The sequence below is a fragment of the Malurus melanocephalus genome, unplaced genomic scaffold (genome assembly GCF_030028575.1).
Source record: "Malurus melanocephalus ecotype Western Australia unplaced genomic scaffold, MMel_1.1 scaffold_185, whole genome shotgun sequence".
In the NCBI taxonomy this organism is placed as follows: Eukaryota; Metazoa; Chordata; class Aves; order Passeriformes; family Maluridae; genus Malurus; species Malurus melanocephalus.
Window position 1 is genome coordinate 1396595 of NW_026623417.1, and position 14097 is coordinate 1410691.

Sequence of the window (14097 nt, forward strand, 5' to 3'; positions counted from 1 at the left end):
TTAGTTTGCAATTGTGCAGTAAGTATGCCAATCATATGTTTGAAAAGAAAAGTGGGGATTTTTTTCTTTTTTTTAATTGAAGAAAGAAGATATGTACAAATTGGGATCAAATTACAGAAGTGAAATTCACCTGACAATATGACTGCTGGGGGGAAAAATCATCTGTTTCTATGACTGAAACTCATTATAGGGTTTTCAGAGAACATTAAGTTATGGGAGTGGTAGAAATAATTCTGAAAAGTTTTTGTGGAAAAATTAGTGAAAGAATAAAATTTCCTAATTTACAATTGCCATTCAGTCTTCTGTAGATGTGGTATAAATTAACTAAGTACTTGTCCTTTTTTCAAAGGTATCTAAGCTCTTGAAGCATTTTATTTTTAATGTGGGCAAATAAGATGAATTTGCCTCTTCCTAACAAGCAGCAAGGTTCACTATTGTATGTTTTGAAGGGAAATGCATGCAAGGATTATTTTGCAAGTTAAAGTGAATTGTAAAAGCAAAATTACAAAAAAAATACAGCATTTCCTACTGTGCAAGTCCAAGGTCTCTAAAAGACATATAATGCTAAAAATACTAAAAATCTGAGAGCCCCTCTTGAAGCAAACATGGTATCTATGGCATTCTGAGCAGTTGTGAAGGCTTTTAACCAGAACCTTGTGTTTATAGGATTGTATTTCACTAATTTTATCCAGACATATAAAATATTACTTCAGTGGTGGCGAGCCATAAAATGAACATCCAGAGCTGTAAGGAAGGAAGTGGGTTCTCTTTAGACAGTTTTTCTGTTCAAGTGGGATAGCAGTCTTGGCTCTTCTGAAGTCATCAATAACTGTCTCTAATTATTGAAGTCACTGTTTACAGAAATAGATGCAGAAATAGAACATAGTTCTTTGTCTATCTAAAGAGAYTGGAAAATCCCCTAAAAGCTAGAAYTTCAGTTTTYGTCTTGCATGTCCATTGCTATTTGTAGTACTTYACACAAGATATCAAAGTCTTGGGCTTCATGGAAAGCATACTTACTGTTTTCAGATATTTTATTTCAGTTCTGATTGATCACCAGGAAAAATAATCTTGTAACAGTTTTATTTTACGCTCTTCACAATCTTCTAGTTGTGGCCTGAGTCTGAGGGCTGATCAACCCTCCACGTGGTCCTTTTAGGCTGACTTACATCTTCACTATTTCAATACTTGTTGCACAGCTGCCTCAAAGTATTTACTCTCTGGTGACAGTGGTTTCCAAGTCAATATAGTGTCATAGGGAACATAGAGCTTGAGGCAATATAATAAAGGAATGTTGAAAAAGAAGAAAATATTTTCTCTGCAAAGCATATTTAGCACCTTCAAGGAAATCTTATCTTATTTCACATTAGCATATATTTATATTGGTATTTTACAAATATGACTGCAAAGGGTTATTTCTTGCTCTAAAATTCCTTGATGAAAGATGCTATAGATGTGTGGAATACTTAGATAAAGTGTTGTGCTACTGATTTGCTCCTATTGCTGTGTGGAACTGAGATCAAAACAGCCTGTGGAGCAAGGGAGTTACACASATGCATAACTCAAATGATGTAAATGTTGACTATCAAATATCAAAGTGTGCTTACATGCCTTATATACAGTGTATAGAGCCACCTATAGATCAGATCCCTAAGGGCAGTTCTGCCCTTCACAGGCAGTTCTGCAAAATATGTTTTTTTCATAGTTGAAGTGTAAATAGAGAATATTCATGCCAGAAATGTTACGGAAATATTGTCTTTGAACACAGTGGAGCATTTTCATGCTTGCGCGCCATTGTAGGTATGTTGAGAAACATGCATTGAGTTTCACCTGTTGTATCCTGTGTGCTTTGCATGTGCAAACCCCTTTGGCATTGTTTTGCCTGGTTCTGGTAATTCTATAGCTTAGGAATGCTTGATACATGAGGAGTCATCTTACTTCTTTTCTGTGCAAGGGCTAGACAAAAAAATTGACAAACACTAAGTTTGATGTTTGGCACACACTTTTTAAAGCTTCACCCTAAAATGTTATATTTTGCTTGAAGTGTTTAYCCATTCTCTGCCTGATAATCTAGCCATTTATATGGGGTATGGAAGGTTAGYTCAGGAGCTAATAAGTATTTTGTGTACACAAAATAAAAGAACTTAAAGATAAAAGAATTACCCTATAGTGTGTAATCCAATAATTCCTGAGAGTGAAATTCCCTGACTACAGGAAATTTGTGAAATTCAGCAAGGCTAAAGATTTGAAAGAAGACTTCTACTGCTTCAGGGAGTGCTTTGGCAAGTAGGCGATGAGATGGAGGCCTCGTAATTTTTCATTATAAATGGCTGACTAGTCTTAAACACTTGGCTCTGTAAGGGATTTGTARGTTCTAGKTGTGTTGGTCAGATGTTCAGTAATGCCAGGTTTGGGTAGGYCTATCTGCTCAGTTTTAACATCACYATGTATTGTGCTGGTTTATAGAAATTGTGGTTTRGGGTCYTTGGCCRTCACAGTGTATTGGATGGTGRCACTAATGAAGACATGCAAGTTGAGGGATTGAAATCCGTACAGCTGTTTTCCATGGTCACTGTGATGTAAGAGCAGGTACCAGCCATTAGGATAGTGCCCTATCATGTYGATTAAAAAATGTTTCATTTTGACAGATGTCCACTCATGATTGAAGAAACGGCTGCTTCTGAGGAAAGATAATGATATTTTCCGTTTCCCAAGATGATTCAAAGCAGAGATAATATGTGAACTGGTTAAGTAACTGATGTTGAGCCACAGATGTCAAGATGCCAGTGACATAGAATGAGGTAATGAAACATTAGGAATATTTAAGAGTTGAAGTTAGATTTGGAATAAAGTTGGGATTTTCATGGCTCTAAATATTTATTTTAATTTTGATGTGTATATATTATCATGCTGTGTTTTACTGCTTTACCATGTTCTGTGTTGTTTCCATGGAATGATTGTGAAGGAATGTGAAACAATTYACCAAACTTCACATGATGGAGAGAATCAAATAACACCAATGAAAATTTGCAGATTTGGTATGCATAGGTGTACAGGMTTTACTATTTTTTGCTACACTGAAAGCATTGTTTCTGCATCTCTTGTCATGTTAGTAATGGTCCCTACTTTAGAGATACCAAGAATCTTATTTATGAGCCCTGTGTCTGAGGAATATAGATGAAGTCGGTTTGCCAGAGTTCCATCCATGTCAGTTTTTACTCAGTAAATGAAGATTGGTCCTAACTATGTCATCGGGACTGAAATTGCAGCAGGCAAGAAAAAGGAGCTATCCAACGCAAAAACTGGATTTAGCCTTCTTGCATATTTATGTGGTATACATTAGACAAAATAATCATGTGGAGGTAGTTCTTCTTTTGATTTTTTAGTGTTACTTTCTAACCTTTTTGCTAGTTTGTAAGGGAAGTCCCTTAAAATGCAACTTGCTTTGTGATAAGGTTTGTAAATATTTTTTCTCTTTCCAAAGAGTTGCTTTATAGTGAGCAAAACATGCAGGRTGATAGTTCCTAAAAACAGTAGTCTTTTCCTAATCCTTTGCCTCATCCTTTGCTGACTTGTGCAGTTCTAGCATGAAAATGTCAGATTGGAAAGGGTCAATCCTTTGATCCTGCTCAGTTTTTAGAAAGATCAAGGTTACAGATTTTTCCCAACTGCAGCAATGTGGCTACCTGTCATCCAACAATTATACAGAGGCTCAGCTTGTTTAACATACAYCACTGAGCAACCCATCAAAGGTTAACCATTTTCCAACATACTAATCTAGCTGGATGCAGACCAACTAAATGAAAAATGCTCTGTATCCTGCTACTGTTTTTCTGAGTAATGTGGTCCAACTTATTTGACTTTAAGAATTCTTTCTGGCACTTACCTGTGCCAATACACTTGTGTTTTTTCATGCATTTTTTTCTTCAGTACTGAAGGCTTCTTCCGAAAATGGATTAAATAATGCATCCTTCTCTCTCTCTCTCTCTCTCTCTCTGTGTGTGTGTGTGTGTGTGTGTGTGTGTGTGTGTGTGTGTATGTGTGTGTGTGTGTATGTGTGTGTGTGTGTGGTGTGTTGGAAAAGAATCGTGGGACAAGGAACCTAAATACTGGAAAGAAATGAGGCTGGTCATTGAGGCACCATGGGAAAGAGGATTTGATTTTGCTTGAGCCAGAAGTTTCAAAGAGCARGGCAGAAACAAGCAGTTTTGCAAGGAACTGTAGTATTTGAGTAGACAAAGAGTACCCCAAAGTACTGTGTTCTTAAAATTCAGACAGTGGCTTGAATGGTCTGACTAATGCAGACTTTTATGGAAGATGTATGCCAATTATTTAATTAAGYAAATAAAACCAGAAATCCTTAATATTTACTTTATTCTTGGCAAAAGATGTTGCAAACATTTTCTTCTGGAAGAAATGTCAAGATTCATAACTGGTTACAAAAAGATCAGAAGAAAATAGGGGGACAGTAGTTGCAGAACACCTAAAAGCAGTTCTGTGGATAACTCACTAGCTGTATTCTTGGTCTTGTTCACAAAAWCAGTTTGCTGTAACTTTATACATGTATATAATATGTGATATATTTTATGTAGGTGGTAAGAGGGATTTTGAGCCAAATTCTTCAACAAAGAAGTCCAGGTGTGTGTCAGGCTGATAGCTTTCTAAGGRAGCTGTACATGAATCTTGTGGGCTTAGGCAGTATTCAGTTCTCCTCAGAAACAGGAGGCTGCAGTCACCCACCAGAAGATACAAACAGTGCAGTGAAATGTGTGTTTCTGTGAAGATGGCAGGTTCTAAAGCTTCCCTTAGTTCCCTGGTTTAGTGTGGAATGGTAGAGMCATGCTGTGCATTCTTCCCTTTGCWTGGGAAATGAAKACACAGAGACAGTSAGCAATGGTTATCTGCCATGTGTATTTAGACTTGACAATCTGCAACATCCCAGGGGTAGCAATGTTCATGGGATGTTAGGCTTGGCAATCTGCAGATGRAGCAAGTCATTCGAAGTCTCATGAAAAGTTGTGAGGATCAGATTAAAATGAAGAACACACAGCACATGCTGTCCTCCACATGCCATTTTGCTYCCTATTTTTGATCCATATTCTTTCTCATCTTCTAGGCACACCCAGGTCCAGACATTTCAATATCTGAAAACAAAAGATGCAAGGCAGTGATACAACCAGTTCCCAGGTGCTATGAGCTGTTCTGGTTACTGTCCTAAAAATTGCAATAAAGACACAAAAAAGGAAAAGTTTCAGCAGGTTTTTTCAATGAAGAAGAAAACCWAACATAAAAAGCAAGTGTTTCTTGCTGAAAACAATTTTTTTTGCAGCTTTACATTTTAGAAACACTCAGACCTCTGTTCTCCATCCCAATTTAATGGTCATAGGGAATCTAAAATKACTTTMTTCAACCCATCCCAAAGTAAATGARTAAAGAAATAAGCAAATAAATAAAATAATAATCTAACAAGCAACAGATGTCTAAACTTGCTTCAGCTGAAATTAAGACAAAGTCTTTGTGCTACAGAGTKTTTTAAAGCTTTGCCTAGTCAATCCATTTCTCAGTGGCTGTTCTTTTGGTAGGGCTAGGCAAGTGCTTTTCTCGTTAGGCCCTCTCTCTCAACTCTCCACTGTTTTATATAAAAGAACTTTAATGACTCTGCCTGGATAGCTCTTCTTTAGCCGGCCASACATCAGACTTCACAGAATGGTTTATGCTTTTACTAAGTTGCTTTACAACTTCCTYACTTCTCACTAGGGCTAACAAAACAAATCAAATGTGGAACTCTAAGCCAAGTCAGAGCATTGCCTTTCCTCTCAGTAGTCAAAATTTAAAAATAATACATCCAAACATTCTAAAAAGATTTAAAATATTTGCATATAAAAAAGGAAGTGTGCTGTAGTAATATAGTTACAGCTTATAGAACAGCTAAGGGTTTAAACAATGAGACAATTATACACTATTGTACAACTACTAAAATAGAGCAGGGAACAAGAAATAGACAAAGTGTTCAAAACATTTTTGGGTGTTTTAATATTTTTTACTTTAGCRGCTGGTAGTAAAATCACTGTTAGGAGTTATTGTTGCAGTTTAGTAAACAGAACTGTATTATCAATTGAACTATATCAGGAGATTTTGATTTAGGCCTCTTTTCTGATAGCTGACTTTTTTTTTTTTTATTATTTTCCATTACATTCAAGAAGTACCATAYTCCACAAACATCCCTATTAAATATGTTGTCTGGATTTTCATTTTTATTAAGACATCCTCTGTGTTTCTTTGTGGTTCTAAACAAGAATTAAGAGGGCCTGAACTTCAGGTAATGTCACATTACCTCCTTCGCTATCATATCAAATCAAAGAGAGGTATGAAAATGCAAACTCCCAAAATGGAGTTACAGTCCAGTGCTTCTAGATATTCCTCTCAGCAGTTAGGATAGACTACTTATTTTCAYGGCATGTAGTTTAATAAGCATTAATTAAAAATGAAGATTATTTTCTTGTCCTGGAAGTACTAAGTAAGGTAGTTGTTTGATTATTAACTCAGTGGTAGGCAATATTTCTTGTAAATCATACTTTTCTAGTGTGTCAGTCCACATAACTCATAGAAGGAGTGATCTGAAAGGCTGGATGTCTTTCAGAAAGATGCTTGGGCAGGCTTTTTGTTGTGGGGGCGACGTTCAGGCAAAATTAACAAATGCAGTGACAGAATGTCTGCTTAACTCATAAATCTCTARAGAATTTTCAGGTTTAGCCCAGAGCAATGTTTATATGTATGTCAATGAACTTAAAATCAAAGCCCCTTGCCTTGCCTACGGGAAAGGAAATGCATCATGAGAATAGGATACCTTCCAACTCTAAGGATTCCTTATAATTTTCAACTGAACACCTCCAGGTTAATACTGTAGCAACAAGACTCTCACAGTGGAATGTATTGAACAGTCCTTTCTTGATTAATGTTGTACTTCTGTAGGAAGGATGTAAAGGTCAAGGTTAGAAGGACTAAAGTGATTTACTAGCAGAAATCTGTTAGGTATTTTGAAGGGTGTTATTCAAATGTCTGCTTTATTTCCAAACAAATGACTGAGCTTGGATTGGGCACTTTTAATTCCAAGGCTGCCAGAAAGGAGAGAGCAATAGATTTGTTACTATTATTAAATAACTGAATAAATAAACTTCTCAAGGGCCTTTCTAGTCTAAACTGCAAATGTCAGGCCCTTATAAATGCCACAGTTGATAAATGTCTTAATGACACATACTATCTACCACTGCCTCTACCAAGTGTGCCTCTGAGTGACTCCATGCTATCAAAACAATCAGCATCTGGCTAAGTTTGTTTCTAGTGGTGTCTAAAGAAAATTGATTTCCACTCATTATAAAACAATTTACCCCTTAGCTGGGAGCAGATTTCATCAACTCTAAAGCAATGAAATAGTGATGGCAGATAACCAAATTATTTCTAATTTATTCACTTTTAGTTTTCTGAAGAAGCAAGTATGAGAGAAATTATAAAATTATTAGGCTCTTTTTTAGATTTTGAAATGTTTTTTAAGAAGCACTTSGAATTCTGATCTGCCTATATAATGGGACATCATTGAGAAAACCAGCTTGATATATTTTTGGTGTAATAAATCTAGTCTGATTTATAGCCTATGTAAAAATTTATCTAATCTGCCTCTACATTGCACTTTTTCAAAATATTTACATACTACTTGTATCTATTTGACTTATTAATTTACATGAAAACTAAGAAAATTTTAGCATGTTTGCCTTTCCTTTTTAACTCTGAAGCAAATTTAAGATGTATCATATTTAAAATTATTTCAGTTTAAGCAGTACTATTTCACTGAGTCTTTGAGAAACTTTGGCCACAGTCCTCCAAAAGAGCAATGGCCCATATCCTACCCACTTCAACTTTACATGTTGGAGATTCTCCAAAAGAAACTATTTAGATGTACTTGTGTAATGCCTTTTGTCAGGAGCCTTGGATAGACCTTATGTGAGTCCACACATAACAGGATGAAACAGAAGGAAGATTGTATAGGCCGCATAGAAGCATTTGGAGCTACAWGTTGCATCTCAAAGAGTAACATTATTCCTTCAGAAAAATTCTACATTAATATATTTCTAGTGCCTCTTTGGTGCACATCTCTCCCACAAAAGGCAAAAGTCATGGCCAAAGAAGAGACCTTAGCTAACTCAGGCAGCACATCAAAGTTAAGTTGCTACTGATGGACACAGCTCTTGGCAGCTCTCCTCACATTCCCTCAAAAATGACAGACTTAGAAATGGGCCTCATGGTCTTTCTGTAGCATGTCCATCACAATTTCACAAAGTCATTTTAGCAGAAGTGTGTCAGATTATTCCCCTTTGAGTAGTTCTGCATGAAAAGACAATCTGGAAGTTATCATCTCTATTTCTAAATAAATGTGTATTTTGTTCCTACAGTTCAACTTCACTGACTGCAGAAGAGTTATGAGCAAGATGTGCAATTTTTTTCACCATTCCTRTTTCTGGAAGTTAAGCACAGAACAGGTAGGACAGTTTTACTGATTTTTAGTGACTATTGGCACTGGATTTTGGTCCATTATCTCAATCTTTTGTTCTTTATCATCTTGAATAAGTAACTGGATAACAATTTAGAGATGGATAGAAGTTTGGCATTTGGGAAATTTTTTTTTCTGTCATGAAATGATCTAACAAGACTATAATGTCTGTTAAAATAAAAAAAAAATAATAAATCTCTGAGTATGCTGGACTGATATGCCTAGAAACTATGTCATTTTACTTCTCTCCCTGCTAACTCCTTTATTCATTATCTCTCCTTTTATGCTTAAAAGAAGTGCCTTAAGAATTCAAGTATAAATGGTTTATGGTCTCATAATTTTGATATTTTCACAGTCACAAATCTGCATTTGCAACAACYAGGTCATTAATGCAATGGGGTTTTTTTATTGTACTACCATGCAGATCACTTAAAATTAAATAAAAAGGTATGTCTCTCTTTTACATATGGCAAATTTTAAACTGAATTCTGAAAGTAACTTTGAGAAAAAAGCATTAAACTTTGTCAATAAAATTTAGTATTCAGTAAGTCAAGGAGTAGCAGTGATGTTCAAACAGTTGTACATTAATGACCAAGATCTCTGACAAGAACTTCATTATGAATCTTTTGGAATTGAAATGCAAAATAAGATGAGATAAAAAGAATGTCAAAGAGAGCCTGTGTGAGGCAAGATTTTGTATCAGGAAAGATTTTTTTATTACTCTCTTCTTGTGTAATTTTTACTTAGGGTGTAAACGGATTGTAAAAGTTAATGATTTAGGAACAGCAGAATCCCATGATTAAATCTTGCCCATAGTGTTTAAATATAGTTTGAAAGATTAAGAACAGGTGATTYATGCACTGTGTGTKGAAAGGTAGATCAATTACTRWATATTTTCTGATATATTCTGTAAGAATTTGTAGATAAATGTGCAGGACTCTATTGGTTCTATGGAAAAAAATTAACCGTATGTAATTTATACCCTTATTCTGACTTAATCATCACTGATGAAAAGAATTAAAATGGTGGTGTTTCTCTAGCTTGTGAAATTTCTCAAATATACACTTCTGAAATGTACAGCTTGAAAATTATTTAATAAGAACCTGGCTTGGACCATTAAAAACTAGCATCTGTTAAATGGTCATATAAGATTTTTACATCCAGAAAGATKGTTTTAATGTTAAATTTCATGGATAGACATTTGAAAACTAAATAATSTTGTCTCTTTTTTCTAAGTTTAAGTGTCATGACCAGTTAAAATGTGTGCATTTTCATACAGAGAGCCAGACAATACAGTGTTTTAGAAGTATTTATTTTTGTAAAAAAAGAAAAGAAGCCAATGAATTTGAAAGGAAGTCATATCCATCTTTTGATTGCACACTTTTTAAACAAAAATAATACAGGGTGGAGAATGAAAAACCACAATTTTTATGTTGCTGTGTCAAAATAAGACCTAAGTCTATGAATGTTCAAAATTAAAATATATATACCAAGTACGYTAAAATGTCTATTTTACATTATCTACAAAATGCATGTTCTAATCCAGCCCCAAATCATAGGAAAATACTTTGATACATRTGAAAAGCTATAAACATAAGGAAATTTTGAAGAGAAATTACACACATAAAAGCTCATTAAATAATTACAACAACAAATAAATAGTTTGTTCAGCTTTACTTTTTGATTGCTGCCATGCATATTTTAATTTTTGGTATATTGAGATAAGAGAAAGGTGAGCATGCAAAGCACTTCTTTTTAGAATTAATCTGAAAGCAGATACAAGGTGTTGTATTTTTAAGCTGTTGTCAGAAGATCATAAAACATGATATAAAAGGCAATAGATGTGATAACTGTTCTCAGGAAAACACACAACAAAGCATCAATTTACAAAATTGACTTCAGTGAATACTCTTTGCAAATTTTYTTTGCTTCCATGGCTGGAGAAAATGTAAAATTTTACAGTGTGGTTTTGAAAGGCTTGTACTATTGTCCATCTTGAGCGTTTGGAAATCACCCCAAAGGTCCATATGCTGAGAATGCCCCTTTTGATTTTGGTCAAAGCAATAAGCATGTAGTGTCAACTGAGAACACAGCAATGGCAGACTTGTCTTTAGGCAGTCAGAACGGTAAAGCAAATGGTTACAGGTGAGTTCAATTTTGGCACAAGGAGAGGGAGATGAGAGAGCAAAGAATGTCTGCCTTCTAACTTGTACTATGTTTGCTGGATTTACTGGCTCTTTTCCTTTCTTTKTGGTGCTGGATGGGTTTTGCTTGAGAGGTTCCCTCGAAGTTGTGGCTGGACTCATTGTGCTGCCTGGTGTATCGCTTGCACTTGCAGGCTGTGACCACAGTTATTTTGTAGGTTCTTATACTTCCATCCTGGCACTGAAGCTGGATCCTCTGAGTGCGAGTTTTGTCATTGACACATCTCCACTCTTGTGAGCTCCGCCTGCTCCAGTACTTGGTTCCGTAACCTCCTCCAATCCAGTTGGGGAGCAGTGGCAAAGGGAGGCACTCACCAGCACACACCAGTTCCTTCAGGGGATTAATGCTGGTGCATTGGCCATCTGAGATGTACTTGGTGGATCTCAATTCTCGACAGCCAACTTGAACACGATCTGTGGAATGCACAGAACAAGAAACACTGAGATTCAGAATGATTTCCTTAACCAGTTATTTTCACATTAACCAGGTATTGCAGAAGTTAAAGTAGGCTGTAATCTTTACAGGACATCTCTTTGCTGTTGTGCCCCCCTAACACAAGGGCCTCAAGTGCTGATGGTATCTCTGGATAATACCACAGCATAAAGAAATCCTAATGACAAGCACTTCAGCAGTTGTGGTAGAAGAGGYAATTTTATTCTCTATCCTTCTTCTCAGGGACATACCTTTTAAAAGAGAAAAAAATGCCCCAAGGGAAGAAATGTTTCCTGCTTGTTCTCAGTCTARGGAATCTGCTCTGTGATGTTTACAACAATTATGTTTGGATCATTAAGCAAGAGAGAAAATAGTGCTTTGAAAACAGTTGAAACATTTAAAATTATTTTCAAATAGYGTATTTCTTCTCATTCCATGGCTASAGTGGACKGAGTGTCCCATGAGCTCTGCAGCTCCAAACAGACACTGCAGAAGTGGTAACAGCTGAAGTTACCACTGAATGGTGTTCTGCCTATGAAGTTTGAATGATTAGGAGTAACAGTTTCAGAGGGGTCATTTTGCCCTCAAGAGAACACCATCTTTGTAACTAGCAGTCTCTGTATTATATGTAACGTAGAGGATCCTGCAAATTCTCTCAGGCAGTTGACAGAATCAACATGCAGAGCTTCTCATACAGGCATGTTTGYACCCGCCTGTATGTGCGGTTCTGCACCCTGCAATAAACACAACTGTTTATTTCAGTAATTACACTTTGAAATAAACGCCCACAGTGTGCTTAATTTTAATAAGCAATCTTTACTGGCTGTGCTCTCCCTCTTTCCGAAGGACAATTACTGCACAGATTCTACACACAATGCAATTAACTAACGCTTTTAAAATAGAAGTAATTACTAGAAACATTTCAGAGTGAATCATAAAAGGCTTTGAAGGTACATCTACATATCACAGCTACAGGCTGCTTCTGTTTCTACTTGGATTTTTGGAAGCAACTTCTGAACCGAGGCACTGAGTTAARATTGCTTCACCCTGTCCTCTGTGTCTCAGGACGAGCAGGCAGAGGGACTGTAAATCTGCCGGCTGATCCCAGGGACTACTCGGAGGGCTGTTATACTGCCTGCTTTGCTGAACAGATTCAAGCTTGGCTTCCTGCAGCTGCACTCAGGAATGTACCTGGAAGCAGCTGGTCACAGATCTGAGTTTGTCTTTCCTTCTGTTTTTCTGTCTTCCCTTGCTCAGCTTTTCACCAGTGACAGCTCAGTGACAATGAATACCTGCTGGGCTGTTCCAGTAATCTCATAATGATGAGATGTTTCCTGTGCATTTAAATCCTTAGCATTCATAGAAGTTGACACACCTGGCTTAGCTAAAAGGTATCGGTGTCACTTGTTGCCTTCACTTTCCAGGGATGACGCTATTTTTATTAAATTGCTGTGGGTGGGTTGGGGTGTGCATGCGTTTCTCTGTTTGGATTTCTTTCATTTTAAGGAGGGGGGCAGGGGAGGGAAGAAATAAACTCATCAGGTTTCCAGAYCCCCACGTATCCGACATATATACATAAAACCCAGAAGGAAAAGACTGGATACAAAAAAGGCAAGTTAGAGCAGAGATCATAGGTAAATTATGAGCTGATTTGTTTACTTTTGCTGGAGGTGTTAAGTGGGTAAGTGCCACAGCAGGAAGTAAAACTAAACAGCGGGTACAAAATTCGGAGTTTTTTATTGCACTTGAAAAGTAGCCCARACACCTCCCCTGCCCGCAGTGGGAGGTGTGTTAAAAAAGCGAGCGCTCTGGGAATKCCTCTCACTCCTTTTTCTTTATCTCGCTTTCCTGCCGGATAACTCATAGAGCCCGGCATTCCTGGATGAACCTCTCTCAGGAAGTAACCTGCTCGAGGGAGCCGGTCCTACAGGACTTCCCAGCACGGGGGTGGGAGGGCGGCTGGCTCGGGGGCCGCCCGGCGAGGCAGAGCCCGGCCCGGAACCGGCAGCATCTCCCCGTGCCCCAGGCAGCGGTTCCCGAGCGCCGCGCCGGGGCGGGGGTCGGGCCGCTGCCACGGGATGCGCGGCTCCGGCCGGGGCTCTGCTCCCGCTCCCGGGACCGGGAGGGGCTGCGGTGGAACTGCCGCCGGTGGGATACTCACTGTTACGGTCGGATCCAGTGCTGGTGTAGTGCCTGCCTCCGTTCCTAGCTTGATTCAACGTGCTGTTGCTGCTTGGGCTCGCCGCAGCGGGTTTAACAACGTGGGAATAAAGTATCTCTGTGGCATCGTTCTTGAAAGCCACGTAGCTTCTCGTGAAGATGCAAGCCAGGAGAAAGCCATAGAAGTGAATGGCAGGGAGAAGCATGGCTGGTTCAGTCTCTGTCTGACAGAGCTGGATTAAATCTTTTCCTTCTGCTTCTTCTGGGTAACTGAAAGTGCTCTTGAAGGTTTCCTTTATATATTCAGAGAGGTTTGGCATTCATTCAGGTGTAAAGTTGTGGATAGCTTCAGAATGAAAACCCACAAAAGGGGTGGGGTCCCTACATGAGCTGCGAAGACCTTTCACCAATAGGAGAGAAGACTGCAGTAAAGGAGGAGTTAGATGCACTAATTGCAGGATTCCTATTTGGGGCTTTTGAGGGTATCAGAAAACTCTTAGGCACCGCCACACAGAAGCATTCGGCCTGAGACCAAGAGACTGCCGGCTCTGCCGTGCCCTTCCCTATGCTCCTGCGTGCCTGGCACTTTCGTGTGATGTGACCAACACGGTGTGAGAATGAATCTCTTCTGCCCCTGATACACAAAGTTATGTACCCTCTTCTCAAACTATTAGAGATGATCTCTATAAGGATGCAAAAATTTATAGAACTTACAAAAGACTGCTAGTTACACAAATACTGTCTGCAATATACCA

At 37.9% G+C, this 14097-nt stretch overlaps 1 protein-coding gene across 1 annotated transcript; it reads right to left on the bottom strand.

Annotated features, from left to right (window-relative positions):
• Nucleotides 1-9860: 9860 nt before the first annotated feature.
• SOSTDC1 (sclerostin domain containing 1) lies at nt 9861-13700 on the bottom strand. The gene is made up of 2 exons (XM_057373114.1): nt 13344-13700; nt 9861-11163 (listed from the first exon to the last, which is right to left on the bottom strand). Exons 1-2 carry the CDS (start codon nt 13660-13662, stop codon nt 10748-10750), a joined length of 735 nt encoding a protein of 244 aa, XP_057229097.1. The 5' UTR covers nt 13663-13700; the 3' UTR covers nt 9861-10747.
• Between the last annotated feature and the right edge of the window lie 397 nt (nt 13701-14097).